Raw genomic sequence first — 23,737 nt, 5'->3', positions numbered from 1 at the left:
CGGATTCAGGAGCGAGAAAGGCAAGAATTGCTCGCGAAACCACTTTCGAAACACGGCAGGCGTCATTTCTGAATGATAGTAAGTACTGTTTGTTTTGGAGCGGAAAACCAATTTACTTTGGGGCACAAAGCCTGTAGCAGCTGAACTAGCATGACACACTATAAGACAAGCACCTTTAACTCACCAGAACCATCACTCATTCTCCAGCAGCTCGTCTTCGTGTGATTCTGGTTGACCCAGGTTTCATCTAAATAGTATATATTTGCAGTAACAGCTTTCCTGATTTCGTGCATGGTTCTGAGGAAGATCACTCTCGCAGCTACAACATCGCCCCTCTCCATTAAAAATTTCCTCCCGTCGTTGCCTTTCCTATATCTGAACCCCATGTTTTTCAAAATTTTTAACACTGACCACGTACTGCCTGCAAACCCGATAGCTTCCTTCAATTTAGGCCTAAGTTTCACTGCAGTAGGAAATTCGCCATTTGCGTACATATCAAATATAATATTACGCAATACCCCTTTATCAAAATCGTCCAATTGCATAATATGCTTTCGCCGATTACGACATTTGCCAGGCGAGCGAAAAGAAACCGACCCTGTAAAACCGATCGTCGACCTGGCTTCCTTCGCAATCGTCTGAACTGTACGCAGACCTATCCCCACATGCAGCCCCTGTACACTCCTGACATTTTGCAACACTGACGAACACGAGGCACTGTCTGCACTGCGAGATAAACTTTGGAAGAAGTGATACACTTTGTACACCATATCTCGCGCTTGTTTGTGTAGAACATGACGCTTAGGTGTTTCTGTAGCCATCTTGCACACGTATATTGACAAATTTTTGTGATCACACTGAAGAAACACGAACAGTCACAACGAAAACCAAACCGATTCTTACCGCTCGAAAAACAAAAGAACGACATCGCGCGTTTTCCGGCAGTCTGTACTTCCGCCTTTTGCTACTGCGCATCGAAGCTTGTTCAAGGTCAGCTGCTTTCATATAGCTCTTCGACTCTAAAACTCCGTAGTATGTGTTAAGAGACGTACATCAAAATCGAACCATGTAAAAATTGCATTCGTAGCATGATGAAATCACAATAAAACAAAAGGAACTTGGGCCCTAAACACAAATAAAATTTGGTAGGATTACGTATCTATGTTCACATATCAACATATTTTTCTTGAGAACAAATATTTCATTTTTTAATAGACTGATATGAAGGCAGCATTTTGAACAAAAAGTACATGTTGGAGGGTAAACTATGCTTTACGACGATCATTTTTCTTATTAATAATCCCTGCTGCTTGCATGGAATATTAATAAGAACGGGATCTTACACATCTGTGTCTTGTTCTCGTTGTCATATCAAAAATATTTCTGTGGTGGACGAGTTTTTAAAAATTAATTGGAATTTATCAAATGTATCGAAATTAACTATAACGTGTTGTGTAAAATTTGGAAAAAAAAAAAAGATAAAAATGTGATATTTATCAACTCTATTTTTTTAGCACTTAAATGGAATGTTAGTTGGGGTGGGGAATTTACTCAAACCTTGGGGATAGCTGGGGGATGCTTCTTGTGGTATAAATGAGAAACAGGTGGAGCGATGCTTTATGTAAGTTTTCATTTTGGGATTGCTTCACTGAAGACACATTGGAAATTGTGTCACATTGTAATGAAAGGACCCCAAGTTTGATCCAGTGTAGTTTATCTATGTATAAAGTGGACTCAAAATAAAAACTAGGAAAAACTCCTTGTTGGGAGGATGGAATTCTCCTGCTCATCCACTCCCCACACTGCTCATCATTCTTCCTCATTCTCAAAATTAGCCGAAAGTGGCAGAAAGTGACTATAGATAAGATAATAATTAAATAAACCAGTCATCCTTATTGCCATGATTAGCAAAAGTTACAGAAAATTGATCCAAAGTAGGAAAGATACATAAATTTGAAAACTATTTATATTAACTAAAGAAAATTGTCATTTCTACAGAAAAGTCAATAACTCGTACGTACTTTTTACAATATGATAAAATGTTATTGAGGAAACTAACACTGACGTCTAAACCCGAGTGTTCTAAACATATTGTAATTTTAAAATTTGTGAACAAATATTATCACGAAGATAAATGTAATTCCAGAAAGTGTATGTCTATCGTTCTTGTAACAATAATTTATTGCTGGTGAGATCCTATATACTAACAATGATCAATGCTGTTAACGTACTGAGCTGTTGATTGCTGGCACTATTGCTTTGTCAGTGTAATTGAAAATGGATTGCTTGTTTATGCACTGCAAGTTGTGTTTTACATAGTAATTATTGATATTTTGCTGTCTCTTACACCATGGATTTTGTTCCGGGGGTGACGCAAACTAGGCATGTCTCTACCCAAAATAGCGATGCAGCTCAAAAAAACGTAGCTGTTACCAGGAAAATATACATATATGTCAGTTAGGAATCTGGATATTAACATTATTCAAATACTCGTGAAATAAATTATGCAGGTATCTATAATCTACAATATCAAGATATTTATAATCTAGATTATCCGTATTTCCATGTAGTAGACTGTTTTTATGAACCTCCTGCAAAAGTAAGCGTTATTGTCGATTTTTTTTTATACTATTGCCACATTCAAAATTTACATCAAAATGCAGAAAAAATTACATCAAAATGCAGAAAAAAATGTAGCTGTTGCGTAATTTTCGCTACAACTACATGAATTTTGTAGTTTCACTAGCGGTACAACTATAATTTTCAAAATGTAGCATTGCTACAGCTGTAGCTGTAGCTACAGTAGTGACGCTACAAAGTAGCGCACTACTTCCGGCCACTGCTTATAAGTGTGTCACACTACGTCCTACGTCACACACACTGCTGCATTGTGGGATCGAGCAGCCATGATTTTGGCTGGTTCTTGTAACCATACGGAATTCAACTGGGCGGGTAGGCGATATGAACCTTGTTTTACGATGGTACATTGTGCAGTATCCGGTTGTTTAACAGAAACACGTTTATCCTCGAATTTTCTGAGAAAGAACAGAAAGTGAGCTTCACATCACGGAACTCTATAATTGGCGAGAATAAATAGTACCAACATCAATGAACAATGCAAACATTACAGTGTGTGGAGTGAACATTTCCTCTCATGTAAGTTCATATATCACTTTTGCCTTTTAGTACAAATGTATCGAACTGGTGTGTTTAATCATACTTGCAAGTAGTGTTTCTTTGTTTTTTGGTAGAAAAATGCTGGTACTTCCGATAAGTTTGACCATAAAAAATGATAACATTCAAAGTTAAATTCATCTTGATAATTGCACGTTTGTACTTGATTATTTATATTTTTACACCAACTGTTATTAATTGTTATCCGATTAATGAGAAAAGTTGTGTGTAGAATAGGCTTTGCGAACTGGCAGACAAATGTACTGCTTGGTTAAAACATATTAATGATACATCAACGAGTCCTAAATTGACAGCTGGCCAAAGATTTAGGCCTTTTTTTCATTTCATTATCGTCCAGTTCATAAGGATCTACACCGCAAAACTTCGCTTTTTCTCCATATCGTTTTTTGTCGATTGCTCAAAGAGCTTGGACACATGAAAAATTACCGCTATTTCCAGATGCCACAACATTGTCATTGATTTTATGCGGGGCTTACAATGTGCTGTTGCTGCATAAGCCCAGATCGCAATGTTTCAAAATCGCTGCAACATACTCCCAACACTTATGGAGTGAAGGAAAGGTAGAAGGTGCTTGTTCTTTCTTTCCTCTAAACTACACAAATAGACAATTGTTGAATGTTTTGTCAATAATGGGACCAAGGAAGGTGTTTTTTTAAAAGGGGGAAAATAGGAATGTAGGCTGAAAAACCAGTCAATGTGACCAGAAAGGAAAATGTTTTAAAAAAGGGGGAAAAGGAGGGAATGTGGGCTGAAAAAGGAAAGTCAAAACTATGTAATCTTGTTGGTGAAAGATAATTATCAACACTGTTATTTTTTCCATGATCCGTGTTGAAAAAAAAGGCCTTCTCTTTTAAAACCAGTCTCTATTTATTACTTAATACATGTTTAGTGGATAAAGGCTTTTTTCCATGCATATTCTTCAATATGCATAGTTCTTTGTGTATTGCCATTTGTTTACTGTTGTTTGGACTGCTGCTATGTCACTTGACATGTGATGTAAATGGGGTTTACATCCCTAAATATTTTCAGTTTTAGGCTTGGCAAGATAAGTTTTGGACTCTTAGCATTAAAGTAATGTTCCCAAATGCTTTCAACAGCTGATCAATGTAATATCTGGTTTCAAGCATGAAATCCCCTTTGAGCCTCCCACTGTAGTCAACCATCAACCAAGAATGACTCCTGACTCAGAAGCACAAATGCTTGGATAAGTGTCATTCCACGGGAAATCACCCAGAGCAGGTTGCTTCATAGTCATGGATTTGCTTCTTTTTTTTTTTGCTGATAAATACTTGGTCCAGTGTGACAAATGTGTAATATTAGACTTGTCCAACAAATATGTTGAAAGTTACAAATTTGTGATAATTTGAAGGTTTTCAGAAATTGGGTGAATGAACAAATGCACCATATGATGCAAAATATGCCATATCTCAGAAACGATATGGAATATTGTGATGATTTAGGTATTGTGGGAGAGGAGAAGGACAGTACTAACAGAAAATAACTGTGTTACCATACTTACCTGCTCAGAAAGTAGAAAAATCTTTAAGCCTTAACCTGAACAATCGGTCTGGCAGACTGCCTGAAAATTTCATCCGGTTCATGTGACAACACTGTTGCGCTCTCCACCCTGAAACTCCCAGTACATTTTCTCCACAATCTTTACCTCTGAACGAGCCAAGCCGTATCAATGGCTTATTGAGTATCGATCGGCACGGTAGTTTTTTTTTGTGATTAACAGAGTCTGTGAGATTGGGTAGTTTGGGTTACGTTGGAATCTCCCCGGTCCATAATACCGCGTGGTTCGAGTTGTGTACATGTGTGGAGAGTGTTTGTTTTTGTTTCTTTTGTAGTATTTGTTTTTGTTTCTTTTGTAGTATTTTTGTGAACAGAGTTCCCATGGCCCAAGAAAGAAAACGATCCAGGGAGGAAACTATTAGGAAACAAAGAGTCTGAAGTCGAGGATGACAGTGTTGAAAGTGAAGTGCTGATTCTGAGACAATCGACAACACTCTGATGCTGATCCCATTTATTCTCCTGAGTCACAGGATGGTGGAGATTCTGGAACAAGTAGTGACAATAATGAAAACAGATTCTGGACGACTGTGAAGTTCCTGCTTGTGTCGTCACCTGTTCTCCTCCAGAGCCAACTTCACCTGACGTGTCATATGCCCCTCAAGCACCTCCTCAGTTTTAGTTTCGCAGCGCGATGGAGAAGTGTTGAACGCCAAAACATCTTTGCATTGCTCAAAATAACAACTGATCTTCTTATAATTTTTTGGTACTCCGGAATTTTTAAATCCACTCATGAAAATATGCTTTCCATGTTCTCAAAGAAGGCAGCAGGTGGACCAATTTTTACTGTGTTCTGAATAAATAATAAATACTACTTCTTATTTATTGAACCTTACATAGATAAAATAATTGTAAGTTTATAATTAAGGCTCACAGAACACATATTTTGCATTGTCATTAACAAGAAAAATAATAAATTGAATGTAAAAAAAATAAATAAATGCGTGTTGGTCTGACAGACTGGTGGTTCGTATTACTGACAAGAAAAACATGGTTTGGGTTAAGGGTTAAAGAAAGTAATATGTTGTGATGAAAAACACATTCCACTTTGGGTAATTGTTTGATAGGTAATCCCAGGTTTTACCACAATGAAAATTATTACACCGTATAATCAATACATATCAAACACAATGTTAAAAAATCAGAAAGGTAATATTGTTCATAATAAAAATATCACAGGTTTCAGTATTCAATACACGAACCATTGTTTCCACTGGTACACAATCATATTTTTGAAGCATGGCAGAATTTATCACTAATATGAGTACACATAATATTGTTAGAAATGTTGAATAGGTGGGAGAAGTATTACTTGAGGTTTATCCACTTTAGCTCACAGAAATTGTACAGTCACGGACACACGATTCCATTGAAAGTCAATGTATTCATTACAAGCCGGCAGTGTCCGTGAACCAGAGTTTTTGTCCAGAATGCATATGGGTCAGTCCATACCAAATGGTCAAGCACTGTCTGATTGACCATTTTTGAAATTTTCAATATTTTTGTTGTTCTAACCTCTTTGCAAGGGTAGTTCAAAGCAGGCATTATGTTTATAATACTTGACTTCATTTAAAAATGGTGACCATTTTTTGTTTCATTACTTCCGGCATTTTTGGCCTTTGCAGACAGTTGCAATAATTATGACAACTCATCTAAGAAAAATGATACAAGGGTTGGATAAAAAGTAATGGCAACTCTGCTGTCCTGTGAAAGGGGTGAGTCACAGCGCCACAAGCGTTTCGTGGCTGATAAATGAATGTCAGACGAGGAAGTATGGTGAGTGGGAGCGATTGTATGTTATTCAGTCAAAAACAGCAGTGCTCTGAAGCAGAGGACGACAGTGCAAGCGCCCTAACAATATGTTTAGGCAAGAAGAACAACGTCTCTCAGGCAGATGGTCAACGCAGCCTATTTCTGCACCTTCTTGCAACACCACCTTCGTCTCGCATTAAGAAGGAAGCGACGGCACGGTGTCCCATCATCCTGCTTGACAATGCAAGGTGTCACACTGCGAACAATGTGACGGCGCTCCTGCATAACTGGTAGTGGGAGGTACTGGAACATCCGCCGTATTCACCGGTATGAGACTGTGTGATTATGACCGTTTTGTCAAAATGAAGGAACCACTGGGCGGGAAGCACTACGACACGCGCGAAGCCATCATACGTGCTATAGGGTGGTCACTGCGGGACATCGACAGAGATGGACGCGCTGACGGTGTACGACGCCTTCCATACATGTGACAGAAGGTCGTAGAGATGAGGGGCGATTACTTTGAAGGAATGTAACACGTGCTCCTCTGCCAATACAGTCAAGTACCAATTTTACCAGTGTTGCCATTACTTTTTATCCAACCCTTGTAGAAAGCAGTGGTAAAAAACGTTGTTTTTAGTACATTTCCAGCTTATGTTCTGTTTTTTTTTCACGATCTCTAATGAAAATGGCTGAAATTTAGGACCAAAACTGATATTGATGAAAAATCAAGTTTAAGCTTTTCTTTAGTAGGGAAGTAATGTCATATCAAAGCTATTTTTTTTTAGAGGAAACATATACATATTTGAACTCTGCTACTGGTTTGGTCTTTTAGTTATAGCTCTTTGAAAATGTTAGGTTTTCATTTTTTTCAAAATGTGGGGAATCTAAAAGAAATTTGATATTTACAGCACAAAGAGTACTCTATGAGAGGTACCTGTAAAAAATAAATTATATTGAGATTCCAAGTATAACTGAGAATTTGGGCAAAAAAGGCAAATGCATGTTATTGGTTACAAATAAAAATATTTTTAATATCATGCAATTGAAATTATTGTATTTATTAATTACATAATGCAAATGGGATAGTAAGTCGGTTAGTAGCTATTATGAATGAAAAGGTGTGTAAGGCAGAAAAAAATATTGAAAATTTAAAAAATGGTGAAGCACCCAGTGCTGGACCATTCGGTATAGACTCACCCATATGCATTCTGGACAAAAACTCTGGTCTTACAAGAGAGGTTATCTAAGTGTCCCCCCTCCGATTTCCATGAAACTTGGCAGGTGTATAGAGGGGCCCAAAGGAATAAATACGTGTTTTTTGTTTCGGCTAAAAAACTGGTTTAGGGGGCAAAACCTCCCCTCTAATGTCAAGATGAGGACAAATTGAAGTGGTGATCTGACCCTGTGTCCCCTCCGATTTCCATGAAACTTGGAAGGTGTATAGAAGTGGCCAAAGGAAGAAATACATATTTTTTGTTTCTGCTAAAGAAACTGTTTTGGGGGGCAAAACCTCCCCTCAAATGTCAAGATGAGGACAAATTGCAGTGGGGATCTGACCCATCTGTCCCCCTCCGATTTCCATGAAACGTGGCAGATTTATAGAGGGCCCCAAAGGAAGAAATACGTGTTTTTTTGTTTTGGCTAAAAAACTGTTTTAGGGGCCAAAACCCCCCTCAAATGTCAAAATTAGGACAGATTGAAGTGGGGATCTGACCCCTGTGTCCCCCTCGGGTTTCCATGCTCTGCTATTGGATTCGTGGAGTGGACATAGTGATATTGTTATGCGAGAGGTGACACCACGGGACAAAAACATTACTCTGTTGACAATACCTAAAGCATTGACTGGCACTCTCCAACCATTAGATGTGTATGGATTTAGGATTTGGAAAATTTTCGTGCGACGGTTTTCCGATCTTGTCCTGTTATTACACAGTGACATTAATCTCCACCTACGCAATAACATTATCAAACTACAATCACTCACACATAACCAGTTGTCCTCACCCAGGTTTCGACATGTCTTCCAATACGCATAGTGTAAGAGTGGGTATCTTCCCTAAAGGCCACCTCCATTTGAGAATCCGGTGGCATTCTGTTTTGGTGGTGACAGTAATCCGAACGGTGTCTATGAATTCGGCATATCTCTACAATTGCACTGAGTCTGGTACTAACAATCCTACAGTTCTGTGCGGTGTGTGTTCCAATTATAATTATATGAGTGTGTTTTTCCTATGCCAGATTTACGTGGTTTCAGAGTCAGATCCCCACTTCAATCTGTCCTCATCTTGACATTTGAGGGTGGTTTTTAACACCTAAAACAATTGTTTAGTCGAAACAAAAAAAAAAAACAGGTATTTCTTCCTTTGGGCCCCTCTATATATGTCATGGAAATCTGAGGGGGACACAGAAGTCAGATCCCCACTTCAATTTGTCCTCATCTTGACATTTGAGGGAGGGTTTTGCCCCCTCAAACCATTTTTTAGCCGAAACAAAAAAACACGTATTTCTTCCTTTGGCCCCCTCTATACATCTGCCACATTTCATGGAAATCGGAGGGGGATACAGGGAGATCCCCACTTCAATTTGTCCTCACCTTGACATTTGAGGGGGGTTTTTAGCCAAAACAAAACACACGTATTTCTTCCTTTGGGCCCATCTATACACCATCCAAGTTTCATGGAAATTGGAGGGGGGGACAGGGGTCAGATCCCCACTTCAATTTATCCTCATCTTGACATTGGAGGGGAGGTTTTGCCCCCTAAAACCGTTTCTTTGCCGAAACAAAAAACACGTATTCCTTCCTTTGGGCCCCTCTATACACCTGCCAAGTTTCATGGAAATCGGAGGCGGACACTTAGATAACCTTCTTTGTTAGTACAATTTCAGTGAGCTAAAAGTGGATAAACATCACAGTAATACTTCTCCCATGTATTCAACGTTTTTAACAATATCATGTGTACTCATATTACTGGTAATTTGTGAGTGTTTTAGGGCCATGCTTCAAAAATATAATTGTGTGCCAGTGGAAACAATGGTTCATGCATTGAATACTGAAACCTGTGATGTTTTTATTATGAACAATATTATCTTTCTGATTTTTAACATTATATATGACATGTATTGATTGTACTGTGTAATAATTCATTGTGATAAAACCTGGGATTCCCTATCAAACAATTACCCAAAGTGGAATGTGTTTTTCATCACAACATATTACTTTCTTTAAAGATTTTTCTACTTTCTGAACAGGTAAGAATGGTAACATGGTTATTTTCTGTTAGTACTGTCCTTCTCCTCTCCAACCATAGATGCCGACTCCATGGGGCTTAGGTGGGCTCGAGCCCCCCCAATGTTAATTATGTGGGGGCAGAGCCCCCCAAATAATTATTATAAGAGGATCTAATGTATTATTTTTCTTCTCTTGTAAAGTTTATTCTGAATTGTGCCACATATTAAATACATATTTGAAATGTTCTAGACCATCAACTTTGGGGGGCTGAGACTGCTAAACCATCAACTTTGGGGGTTCTATGACCGGAGACAGCAAAACACATGACTTAATTACTATATACTAAGTATATAATTTTACATATTTACTATTTTACATATATTAATCAGAGACGTAATGAATTTAGCCAACGACTTGTTAAAGACTGTTTGGGAATCCCCTCAAAGAATGCAAATATTTAGGAATATTATTGATGTGAATGAGAAGGACTGCGTCCACTTTGCCCTCGTCGGTGGACGTTGAGAGCCTCCAGTATGCAACAGATCTTAAGGAACTATGAAAACCTTCTCAAATTTCTTGAGAAATTTTCTGAAGAAGATTCTACTGACGCATCATCAAAATGTGCTGGATACCTGGAGACAATGCTTCACTTCAAGACATTTTTCTTTCTCTCCCTCTACTGCCATGTGATGGGTCCAATAGAAGAGGTAAACTGTAAGATTCAGTTTCCACGCATTGGTGCTACAGAAGTGGAATCGAAACTAAAATACTTGACTGACATCGTTCAAGAAAAGCGAATGGGTTTTGAGCAGTTCTGGCTGAAATGCACAGAGGTCAAATCAAGCCTCGTTGATGAGGCAGAATTGCCCCAGCTACGTCACGTCCCTAAGAGACTTGAAAATCCTGATGCTGCCAAACATCACAAGTTCTACACTCCAAAATAGCATTATAAATCAATATACACTGACGTGTGTGACACAGCAAAATCATGTGTTAAACAAGGACATGAATGTACAGGACTACAAAGAGTAACAGCCGTAGAGAAAGAAAGCATCTCGTCTGTGAACAGTTGCACAACAAACTTTCAGCAAACGTGATAATTCTTTCGGCAAGATTTGGATGCCGATAGGCTCTGCTTACACATGTCCATGCATGGTGATATCGCCAAACAGAAGAAAGTGGTTCTAACTACCATGCATGACATAAGGAAGTTTCTTTTGCAAGATACCACCCTCCAGGAGCTAAATTCATGATGGTCCTCCGCACTGTGCCAGTGACGACAGCCACAGCCGATAGGTCATTCAGTGCTATTAGCCGGCTAAAGACATATTTGAGATCTACAATGACGCAGAAGAGACTAAGCAGCTTGGCGGTACTCCACATACATCAAACTGTGCTTGATAATTTGGACCTGAGACCGCTGGTTGACGAGTTCATAAAAAATAACCCACTGCGTAGAGCAACTTTTGCTTTATTTTTAAATCATGTTCATATGTTTTTGTTGTTTATGTCACTTTATATCTTAGTGTACATGCTATTTTTTTTTTTATTATTGCAAAATTAAATTTAAAAAGTAAAATATTGTAGCAAGAACAAACAAGTAAAACTATTTTCCTGTGATTTGTGTTAGCATTTATGTAAATAATTAAATAAAACTGTTAAATATTCATTATTTGCAACCCATCACATGTCTGTTGTGGACATTAAAACACACCCATGCCCTCGCCGGGACTCAAACCCGAGACCTCTGGATCAAAGCGAGTTAAGTCGACCACCCAACACGCTCGGCTACCGAGGCCATCATAAAACTGTTAGGTTGGTCTCTTAATGTAAATACATACTTTTCAATAAAAATGTTAATTGTTATCTAAAAAACAGATGAGCAGAGACAAAAGACATAAAGAGACTTTGAAACATTTTCTAAATGTTTTTCCTGTTACATTTCATTTGCATGAGGAATATAATAGCTGCTTAAAAACTGCTATACCAGGACGTAATTTTTATTTTTAAAAAAAGGGAGTGAGTGAGTCATTCATTCATTTATTTCAGTGATCAGAGCCCCCCCCCCCAATAATTTTGACAAGTCTGTCTCCAACAATACCTAAATCATCACAATATTCCATATTGTTTCTGAGATATGGCACATTTTCTGTCATCCACCCAATTTCTGAAAACTTTCAAATTATCAAATATTTGTAACTTTCAATATATTTGTTGGACTAGTCTAATATTACACATTATCATATTGGACCAAGTATCTATCAGTAAAAAAATATTGAAGCAAATCCGTGACTATGAAACAAGTTTTTGTCTTTCAATTGTATGATTTCATGTGGCTGCTTACATCACATACTGTGACCCTCTCCAAAAGTTTCTCAATCCACCTATAATCTGTCCCTGGGATCTGTGGAGCAAGGTTACGCATAACTGAAGAGGAAGAGAGAAACAGAGTTGGCAGAGCAAAGCAGTACACACTGCTGCAAATGGCTGGTAGCCGCATTCACTTCTCATTAGTTCATTGGTCAAACCCTCTCGAGTCACCACTTGCACAGACTTGTTTTCATTCACTTGTCCCAGAGATTCCCGGGAGCATAGATTATATGTGCAAAGGTAAGCACTGAATCTTTTGTGGATTGAAGAACAAACTGTTTTGTTCTGTGTGTACCTGTTATGGGTCTGGTAGGATTTACCTGAAGTCCAATATTTCTTTTTTTTTTTTAAAAAAAAAACAACAAAAAAAAAACGTTGTTGTCACAGTAATATGACAAGTCCATGTGACATCTAAGGTGGTTCTTTTGTGCTAATTTTCTGAAAATCTCCAAAGTGATTAGATTCTTTAGGGACAATGCAAGAACTGAATTCCCGAGAAAATTTGCAATGCTTTTTCATAAGTACATTATTAATATTTTACCTCCCTCCACTACAACATATTTCCTTCACTTTAGTTTATTGTGGTGACCGTATCAACTTGATCAATAATATGTATATTTTGTAAAATTTCATTTTTTGTATTCTTCTTCCATAGTTACCTTTTAATACTGAGAGATAAAATGTTTAAATTTAAATCCTGTCATTGTGCAAAAGCAATTTCATCGCTCTATAACATTTAGTTTTCCTTCTATGATTTTTTTTTGTATGATTGCAGCAGTGAATATTGCTTAAAAACCTCCCATCCCGAGGGGTACCCATCTACTAAAGGTTAATGCTTAACCTTCTTCATTCATCTTTCAGCAAAAATCTGAGCTATTCTTCAATGTTTTTCTCTCATTTTCATCAAACTTGGAGTCTTTATCATTCATTTTTCTGTGACAATATCACCTTTTCTTTAATTGATGTACTAGATTTGATCCAATTTAGAGTTTTTTCATTAATTTTTTAATTTAAAAAAGGAGCATTGTTGCAATGTTTGTCTCTCATTTTCATCAATTAATCAGTTTCAAGCCCCTCCACTTGCATGCTGAATTTGCAGGCTAGATATGCATGCTTACGGGGTGGCCACTTCGTGACTTGAAGCCGCCATAATTCTGCCATGTGTTTGTTTTAATACGCATGCATATGATAGAAGGGAGAAAATATTTGCTTGTGTAAATAACTCAATTGAACATCCACTGGCCAAAAAATGCTTGCTAGCCCACATGGTAATTCAAAATTGCAAAATGGGTAATTCCATGTCAATTCAACAAGAAGAAATAAATTTTGGAATTTAATGTCATGGATTTGACTAATTTTTGGTATACTCGTTTCTTATCATCTGAAATATAGAAAATATTTTATTATTTTATTTTTCATGTTGCCGATTTTTAAGTTATTGAGTTCTGAAAATTGACAAAATTGCCCAAAAACTGCTCACCGCTGAAACTTTAAATACAATTTTCAAGATACCTGTTTCAACTACAGGCCTGGGCATTGTCTCATTTTAAAGCTTATGAAGAGGGCTTTCATTTGATATATGCTTGGTTTTTTGCGAAAAAGAGATTTTGAAGTGTATGGAGATACACGAAACCATGGAAGAGGAAAAATACTGCCAACTCCTGTATTTTCATTGATTTGACACACTTTGTGAAAAAAGCCAAAAAAAAAAAGCCCAACCAAAAAAGTCGCGGAAAAAAAACTCCGTTCCCCCCCCCCCAAGTCAGTTTTTTCGGACCACTTCCAACTCTAATTTAAGTTAACATATTTTACATACCTAAGCACATTATAAATACAGAAGCATACGTACCAAGAAACTGCTTAGTGATACAGAAAGTCTTTCTTTGATAAAATATATGATGCTTGTGTCATCTCCCCTTGCTTCAGCTGGTATGTTCTACCGGTGGCTTTGACTGCCGGCCTCTCTACTGTTCCTCCAACACCATCACTCACTCCCTTACCATGTGCTGTTGCATAAAAATGCCACTTAGCTGCAATGCCATCAAAATCTCTATGATGGTTGCACAAATTTGCAAAGTTTTTGCGATTCTTACATTGCACTGCTGAACCATCAGAGAAGTACGGTAATATACTTTCTGTAAGTTTGTGAGGCAATCAATTTTCAAGATATCTAAAAGCTTTCTTCGGAAAACATTGACAAGAACTGTGTTGTGAATCAAGCAGTCTGAAATGGAGACATAACTCTTATGTTTTAGAATATCTTCGTTGTCCTTAAAATATACTACAAATGGATGAACTGTTGCCATTAAGTTGTTCCAGTGGAACCCTTGCACTTCATCCTGCAAAATAAATTAGTAATTCTCAGCAAAATCACATGTCACCACAGCTTCATCATGCACTAGAGAACTTTTCTTTTCAGAAAAATATACTGATTGCTGTTTGGCTATAAAATCGTGTTTCTTGCGGTTGATCAACTGATTTGAAAACTTGAACAAATTCCTCTGTGGATTTAGTAATTGTCTCAAAAGAACAGCGATCCACTGCTTGTAGGTTATATTTTCAATCATCTCTTCCTCAAGGCTTGTTAGCAAGGCTTCCTTGAAATCAATTATGCTGGGACAGGAATCACACTCATCTATGTACCACTTCTGTTGTGGTACCCTACACATTATTTTTGAAAGACAATCTTGGTATGTTTTTCATGGATTTTCATGTCCTGGGAGAGTTATTTTATTTGAGTGAGCTCCAGCTATCATTAGTTTAACATTTTGATGAGTGGTACAAACACATACAGTGTGGGTACCACTGGCTCCTGCTGTTATGCAACTCTATGGTCTTAATTCTACAAATTTTGAAAACCCAATCTTAAGTAGATCAAAAACTATTTGATGTAGAGAGCTCAAATTTGTGTCATTCTCTTCAGCTTTTAATGAGCTTTAATTTGAACATGACTGTTGTGACGTGAATATTGCTTCTATATATATAATGTGGTTAGATATGTAAAATATGTTAACTTAAATCATCGCATGGTCTTGAAAGGAATTCACTTTTCATATGATACCAAAGAGATACCACCTTGAAATTTTGACTGAACCTTTAGTAGATGTGTACCTATATGTAAAATTTTTGAAAATTTAGTTTTTTGGAAATTGTAAAATAAAATTCTGAAAATACTTTCAAAATTTGTTTTTTGCAAAAAACCAAACATGTTGTATATCAAATGTAAGCCCTCTTCATAAGCTTTAAAATGAGAGCATGCCAACACTGTAGTTGAAACAGGTCTCTTGCAAATTGTATTTATAGTTTCAGCAGTGAGTGGTTTTTGGGCAATTTTGTCGATCTTCAAATTTCAATAACTCAAAAACCAGCAACAAGAAAAATATTTTCTATATTTCAGACGATAAGAAACATGGATACTAAAATTTTGCCAAATCTATGACATCAAAGAAGGTGCAGTGATAGCGTTGTTGCCTTGTAATCAAGGGGTCCTGGGTTCGATACCCGGTGGAGACACATAGTAGTTCGGATCCCACTTTAAACTGTAGGTCCAGTCCTGATTATCCTTACTGTGCATAAAGTGGACTTAAAACACCAAATCAATCAAACCATGACATCAAAGGTTTATGCACTGGTTGATTTGACATGGAATTACCCTAATGCTACGACAATGGGCAAACTTGAATACAGAGTCTACGACAATGATCTTCATGTTTTTTGCATGTGCGAATTATTCACTATGTAAAACAATAAGTATTTAGTAAAATACCAAATGCAGTTTACTTACGTTCCGTTTACAAAACAACGTTTTGGGAGTCGACTGCTCCCTTCTTCAGGTTCCTTCCTTCACTTGCTTTATCGCTTCTTGCCACATCAAATTAGTGTAGAACAAGGAATAAGGTCATAGGTTACACTTTGTTAAAAAACTGTTGCTCAAAACTTGCCCATGTCTTCATAAAACTTCCATGCTCCTATTCATTCTTTGTAAAAACCACCGAAAGTATTTAAAAGTTAAAACGTAAAATTTTTTAAGTTTAAAACGTAAAAACACTCTCCTCGTTCGCCCATGTAGTATCCGGTTTTCTTACTTGCCGAATGCAGGAACTTCCTCGATTCTATTCCCCTCCTGCAAGACACCCCTCCCTTACACCGAAATCCTACGTCATTTCCAACTCGAAATCACGTGTCTCCTGAACAGCGTGGATTACGCCCGACGTGACATGAAATCCTATTTATTTATTTTTTCTTGCTTACCTCCCACCTTTTAAACATCTTTATCCACATTTCATCTAGGTTCCCTCATCTCTATTTAGTTTATTATTCCTATCTTTGCATATATTAGCGGCCTCATATACGTTTATGTATATTTCTTTGTTTTCATTTCTAATTACCTCCCTTTTTAGACCTTAGGATTATAAACACTGGAATAGGAATTAGAACAGGTATTTTTCATAAAGTATTAGCAGGGGATCTATACATTAATAAAGAATCTGAACATGCGAGGAGAACCAAAAACAATGTATTTTTAATTTTAAACTTCTATATAAGAGCAAAAAGGTTATGTAAGGTAAGAGGAATTGAAAAAGGAGGAAAATTGGATTATGAGAATAGGTAAGAGGAACGGGTAAAAGGAGAACGAAATGAGGAGGATACAAAGGCGAGCACGCACCGCGAGAGAGGAAAGGGAAATGAATAAGGATGGGGGAAAAGTAGAAGATGGGGTAGATGTAGGGGAAGAGAAAATGAAGTATAGGTATATGGGGTATTTTATAGGGGTTTTGGAAAAGTTTGAAAAAGTAGTAAAAAATTATGATATTAAATGTGGGATGAGGGCTCCGTGCAATATTGAAAAACATTTTACAGAATACAAGAAGGAAGGAATGACAAAGGAAAACAGGGAAAGGGGGGGGGGGGTTAGAAAAAGGTGTTTATAGGATTCGGTGTGAATGTAATAAGAAATATATTGGGCAAACAGGAAGAAGCATGGAGATAAGGTGGAGAGAACACGATAAAGATATTAGGAAGGAAGTACCAAGAACGGGTTTATCCTAACACATTATTGAAGATGAACATAAAATTAAGAAAAGGGAGGTAATTAGAAATTAAAACAAACAAATAAACATAAACGTATATGAGGCTGCTAATATATGCAAAGATAGGAATATTAAACTAAATAGAGATGATTGGAACCTAGATGAAATGTGGATAAAGATGTTTAAAAGGTGGGAGGTAAGCAAGAAAAAATAAATAAATAGGATTTCATGTCACGCCAGGCGTAATCCATGCTGTTCAGGAGACACGTGATTTCAAGTTGGAAATGACATAGGATTTCGGCAGAGGGGAGGGGAGTCTCGCAGAAGGGGAATAGAATCGAAGGAACTTCCTGCATTCTGCAAGTAAGAAAACCGGATATTACATGGGCAAATGAGGAGAGTGTGTTTTTACTGTTTTAAGCTTAAAAATTTTTACGTTTTGACATTTAAATACTTTCGGTGGTTTTTACGAAGAATGAGTAGAGGAAGGGAAGTTTTATCAAGACATGGGCAAATTTTTAGCAACCCTTTATTACCAAAGTGAAACCAATGACATTATTCCTTGTTCTACACTAATTTGATGTGGCAAGAAGTGATAACGCAAGGCAAGGAAGTAACCTGAAGAAGTGAGCAGTCAACTTCCGAAACGTTGTTTTGTACACGGAACATACTCACATCACGTAAGTAAACTGCATTTGGTATTTTATGAAATACTTATTGTTTGACAATGATCTTTTTACAGCATTATTTTTACACTTACAAAGAAAAATCAAAGTATGTGGTGCATTTCAAAAGTCAACCATCTTTAACTGTGATCACTTCTAATTCCAAAGCTGTAAAACATTTTTACATTAAGTTTTATTTCTTTTAACTGCCAATTTGTGCCATATAGATACCTCTACGAATTAATGAATGTGGAAATTTAGGATAAATATTTTCCCAGAATACTAATTTTGGCAGAATAAAATTAATTACCACTGGGTCATAATTAAAAGTGTTCAATCCATGTGGAGCTCTTTATATTGTTCAGAATAGACATTTCATGAGCAAAGTATGAAAATTAACATTATAGTGAAATATTGTCTTGTCCTGAAATTAGTCTTAAGTTGCTCAAGGCTGTCCTGGTTTGACGTCACCCCACAATCCATTACAAGCTCTATGGAAATAGACAAGTAGTCTTGTTGTCTTTACCAATGGTGTAGTGGTAACACTATTGCATTGCAATCGAGAAGTCTCAGGTTTGACCCCAAGTGGAATCAAATGACACAGAGGTTCCGATGCAGTACTCGTTAGCGTACTTGAACATAATGTTGATTTTAAACCCTATTGGAATTGTTATACTCCACTTGTGTTGCCAGATTCAATGAAATTTACAATTGCAAATATAATTTGGGACTAAAATTATGGTTTATAATGTTCATGTCATTTTTTGGTCATGCAACCAGTAATTGAGCATACTGCCTTGCCCTTCTCCCCCTTTAGCCACAAACCAGGGTATATAGCATGGCAACTGTCACAATATTTTGAATTATAATTTAATTTTTTAAATATTCTCCTTTGCGGAAATTTGCACTTTGGGATAATAAGAGAGTATGGAGTAAATTGATATGCATAAGTATTTTCAATATATCTTTAAGGATGGGTTTATGTAATGCAGTAAATTTGATGTAAATTTCTCTAAAAATGTTCACATTATAATGATAAAGTTTACTTTCAAAACATTCTGTACATATTTATTTTAAGGACACAGAATTAATTAAAATACAAGCAGTAATAAATTATACTAGAAATTTGGTAACTTCTTAAATGTTGAAGCACACACTACAACCATTTTGCAATAATGTAAAACACAATTAACATATTATGTTTGCAACTAAAGTAACCATATTCCTCTAAATATATATTTTCCAAGAGACAATGTTGAATTTTTAGTCTTATCATGGAGTTAATAAACTAACGTAGACATTAATAATACCATTTCTACATCTCACAAGGGGCAATGTGTCTTTGTCCTAATTGTTTTGAAAGGCTGCCAGAATTGGTTTCAAAATGTTGATGTTGACTCAGCATCTGAATGATAATTGGAAAACTGATTAATAATAAGAAGTAGAGGTCTCTGGTGTAGATAGCCAGTTAGCTATGATGACAGGACTCTTGTGAAAAAGAAAATGTGCTCTACCCCTCAAAGGGTTGTACCTTTGTAACTGATTAATAGTTTCCGCATGCAAATTGCAAAACCTATTAATGTCACTTTATGGAACTTTTTGTTTGGTTCACAGCTTTTTAATGGGTGGTTCCAAAGTGCCTCATAATTGTTTCATTGAGTCTGTAACTCATAATAATAATAATATTTTCCAAATGATTAAGAAAAACACCAAAACCTTCTCTGTCATCACATGGGTAAACATGAGGCAAGTTTTCTAACAGTCAAAATGTCCCTTCCTGGCTTGGTTGCTCTTTGATCTCGCAAAGTTCCCATGTTTCAGTCCTGGCCTGGACATGGCTGTTCTTTCCGAGTGTCAGTTCAGAATTGGTCTCTTCATTTGAAGTAAATTTCTATAGGCAGCATTTTATGATGTGAGCTTCTATATATTTGCTTTGGCACCCAAAAACTTAAGTCTGTTTTTTCTCTGTATACCTATTTAACTTCGTAACACTTCTATTTCTCCATCCTAATAATTTATTCAACATTGTTATGTCGTATTTACTAGTCATGGTGACTTGCTTGTCTAGGTTAAGTTCATGTTGTAACAAATGCATATGTTTATAATACATTCTTAGCCTGTTATAAAATGGTGGAAATGAGATTTTGTGAAGGGGTGCTCATTCGAATACATTGGTGATTGCACTTGAAAAAGAAAGCTGTGTATAAAATTTACCCTTTACCCAAAAGGACTTAACAATAAAGTGCCACTAAATACTTCTCTGTTTAATATTATTGAGGTTTTCTTCCAGAAATCCTTATGGGTGGAATCACATATGTTTAAAATATCACTTCTCATCTCATCCAATGCATTTTCCTGAAGTGACATAAATTAATTATCTTCTTTGAAATTATTAAGGTTATAAAGATTCAGTCTCCCCATAAATAACCCAAGCAAGGAATTTAGCTTATTAGAATACACATATGTAAGTAAAACTTGCTATCAATATGGTGTGTTGTTTACTGACACTTTCCTGTATATGGTGGAAGCTAATAATATAAGTATGCTGGCCCCCCCCTGGCAGAGTGTTTAGCACATCGCCTTGTGATGCCAGGTGTCCCGGCTTTGAATCCTGGCTTGGGCATGGACGTTTGTGATGTCTATGCATCAATTGCATCATATCATCACTCATCCCCATCTTTGCAAATTAGCCAAAAGTGACACAAGAAGTGAAGTAAAATAAATCAAATCAAATAATATAAGTATGTAATAATAACCTTGATAAATATGACAATGATTAATGTCAATAATAATTGATTTGATTTATTTTAAGTTGTTTTACTGCCTCTTTTTTGGTTAATCTCAAAAGTGAGGCTGAATCGTGGTATACACACTTCTGGTTATGATATGGTACATATTCTAGCTAGCCCTTCTATTTACTTTGTGCTATGAGTGTACTATTTATCATAGTGCTAACTTGCTCCCACAGTTATGCAGGAGTCTGTACACAACCCTCTCTTCCATAAAATGCTGTGAAGTTATGCACCATGTAGCATAGCACTATATCACTCCCGCAGTTTAGCATGCAAGAGTCCCTACATACACCATGTCTCAAGCAAACTAGTGATTCTGCACTCTTGAATTGTATGCTGCACTGACCTCATCTTAGAGTTGGGATTGGGTTTTTATATGTATAATATATATGTGTGAAAACTGCCCAGTCCCCATTTGAATAAGCAGCAAGAGACAACCATCACAACATTTATATGACACAAGAATATAAATTATACACACAGCATAGGCTTCACAGATGTGTGTGGTAAAAAAAACACACTGCTAGATGAAAAATGTCTTATTTGCAGTGTATTAGATATTTCCATTTATTTTAATGTGCATTTCCCATTATTTACCTGTTAATGAAATGAATGTGTTCTTTCTTTACAGTTTCATCAAAATGACGAAGAGAAAAGATAAGCTGCGAGCCAAGAACAAGGGGCCGATTGGGAAGTCGGCCCACTGCTTGAATATCGATAGGAAGGTGGAGAATCTCAAAGGGGTAGCCAGACCTCGAGATAGAGCAACCATCAAGCGACTACAGATGTACAGAAACTTCAAGGCTAAGCGAGACAGGAATGGCCGTATACTACTTTCAGCACCATTCCAAGGCTGGGTTGCACCCGGTACTATGGCAAGGGTAGAGCCTAATCAGAAGTGGTTCAGCAACTCTCGAGTTATCAGCCAGAATGCCCTTCAGCAGTTCCAGCAGCAACTTGGTACTGCCTTGAAGGATCCGTACCAAGTTGTAATGAGGCAAACAAAACTCCCAGTGACGCTGTTAAATGAAGCTCGGAAGTATACAAGAGTTCACTTACTTGATACGGAACCATTTAGTGCAGTTTTCGGACCCAAGAAGACAAGGAAGAGACCAAACTTGAATACAACGGACTTGGAGGAGTTTTCTAAGAAGAGCGTGGAAATCCAAGATTCATATGACAGCTCCAAGGACTACGATTTGGTACGAGATGATGGAGGAGTCAGAGATGCAAAGAGGGATTGGGTGATGAATGCAGGACAGAGTAAGAGGATTTGGAATGAGCTGCACAAAGTCGTTGATTCATCAGACGTGGTGTTGCAGGTTCTGGATGCACGAGATCCTATGGGCACCAGATGTAAATACATTGAAAATTTCCTTGCTACAGAGAAGAAACACAAACATCTCATGTTCATTTTGAATAAAGTTGATCTAATCCCTACTTGGGCTACACAAAGATGGGTTGCAATATTGAGTCAGGAGTATCCCACCGTAGCATTCCATGCATCCCTGACTAATTCATTTGGTAAGGGTTCACTAATTAATTTGCTTAGACAGTTTTCAAAGCTTCATTCAGATAAGAAGCAGATTAGTGTAGGCTTGATCGGGTACCCTAATGTTGGCAAGAGCTCCATCATTAATGCATTATGTTCTAAGAAAGCTTGTAGTGTTGCTCCTATTGCCGGGGAGACTAAGGTTTGGCAGTATGTTACACTGATGCGTAAGATCTATTTGATCGATTGTCCTGGAGTTGTATATCCATCTGGGGAGACAGATACAGAGAAGGTATTGAAGGGTGTTGTTCGTGTTGAGCTAGTAACGTTTCCTGAAGATTATGTTACTGCAGTTTTGGAGAAAGTAAAAAAAGAGTATCTCGTGAAAACATACAAAGTGAGCGATTGGACGGATACCCAGGATTTTTTGGAACAGTTAGCAAAGAGAATGGGGAAGCTGATGAAAAAAGCTGAACCAGATGTAAATGCTGTAGCTAAAATTGTCCTTAACGATTGGCAGAGGGGTAAGTTACCCTTCTACACCCCACCACCTGGTTTCGAAGTTCCTCTCACCGTTTCACAAGGTATTGAGGGTGAGAGTGGTGATCAAGAACCACCCACACAGTCCGAGGAAGGTCCCAGCAAAGAGACTGTAAATATTGAGGACAAAGAATCAACTCTCAAACCTACATCAGTGAAGGACCTGAAGGTCTCTCAAGACTTCAGCAAAATACGTGTACGTGTGGATTTTGAAGAAGAAGGTGGAAGTCATGAGAATACAGAGACAGTTGAAGAAAATGAAAGCGATTTCATTGAAAGTGATTCTGTGATTGAGTCCAACTATGAGTTATCCGAAGATGATGCAAAAGAAAAGAAGTTAAAAGTTTCTGCAACAGACACGGTTGAATCAAATCTTGATAAAAGTGATTGCATAATTGAGTCCGATCACGAGTTACCCAAAGATGATGTGAAATTAAAGAAGTGTATGAAGAAGTTAAAAGTTTCTACAGCAGAGACAGTTGAAGCAAATCGTGATGAAAGTGATTGCATAATTGAGTCCGATCACAAGTTACCCAAAGATGATGTAAAAGTAAAGAAGTGTGTGAAGAAGTTGAAAGTTTCTGCAAGAAAGACTAGAATACATACTGCTAGTGGTGTTCTCTCTGTAACAGAAATTCAAAGGAAAACTAGTAAATAATGTGTCCCATTGCAACAAAATGTAAATATACATCATACTTACTTTATGTTCTAACATTGTTTAAAAGAAGGAAATGGTAATGTGAGAATTGCAAATAAAGTGGGAACATTATGAGGTTCTGGAGCAATTTCTATCACTTACTTTTTTTCACATCAAGTTATGAACTAACGCTGGAATATAAAGATGGGGTAATAAGAGAACTGGGGTACCACATCATTGAATTTACATGACTGAATACTTCACTAATTTATTCCCCATAAGAACATTGACATACAACAAAGTTTGAATGGAAATGTATGGTTTTGGGGTAAAAAAAATTCTCTTACTACCTCAATTCCCATATTACCTCATTGGGGTAATTAGAAAATTGCTCGTAAATGTGTTCTACTTGTCAACATGCTAAAGAATGAATTTCTGACACTATAATTGAAGTTCTGAT

General features: G+C 37.0%; 1 protein-coding gene across 1 annotated transcript in view; it reads left to right on the top strand.

Moving 5' to 3' along the window:
• Ns2 (nucleostemin 2) overlaps positions 1 to 23,421 on the top strand; it is a 28,662-nt gene extending 5,241 nt beyond the window's left edge. The window contains exon 2 of the mRNA XM_083110580.1: positions 21,240 to 23,421. Coding sequence (XP_082966706.1) covers positions 21,250 to 23,298 — 2,049 coding nt within the window. The 5' untranslated portion in view covers positions 21,240 to 21,249 and the 3' untranslated portion in view covers positions 23,299 to 23,421. The remainder of the gene's footprint in view (positions 1 to 21,239) is intronic.
• Positions 23,422 to 23,737: the final 316 nt, after the last annotated feature.

This window comes from Lepisma saccharinum, chromosome 1 (assembly GCF_977018435.1).
Source record: "Lepisma saccharinum chromosome 1, izLepSacc3.1, whole genome shotgun sequence".
NCBI classification, from domain to species: domain Eukaryota; kingdom Metazoa; phylum Arthropoda; class Insecta; order Zygentoma; family Lepismatidae; genus Lepisma; species Lepisma saccharinum.
This window is presented reverse-complemented; position numbering and strand designations above follow the sequence as displayed.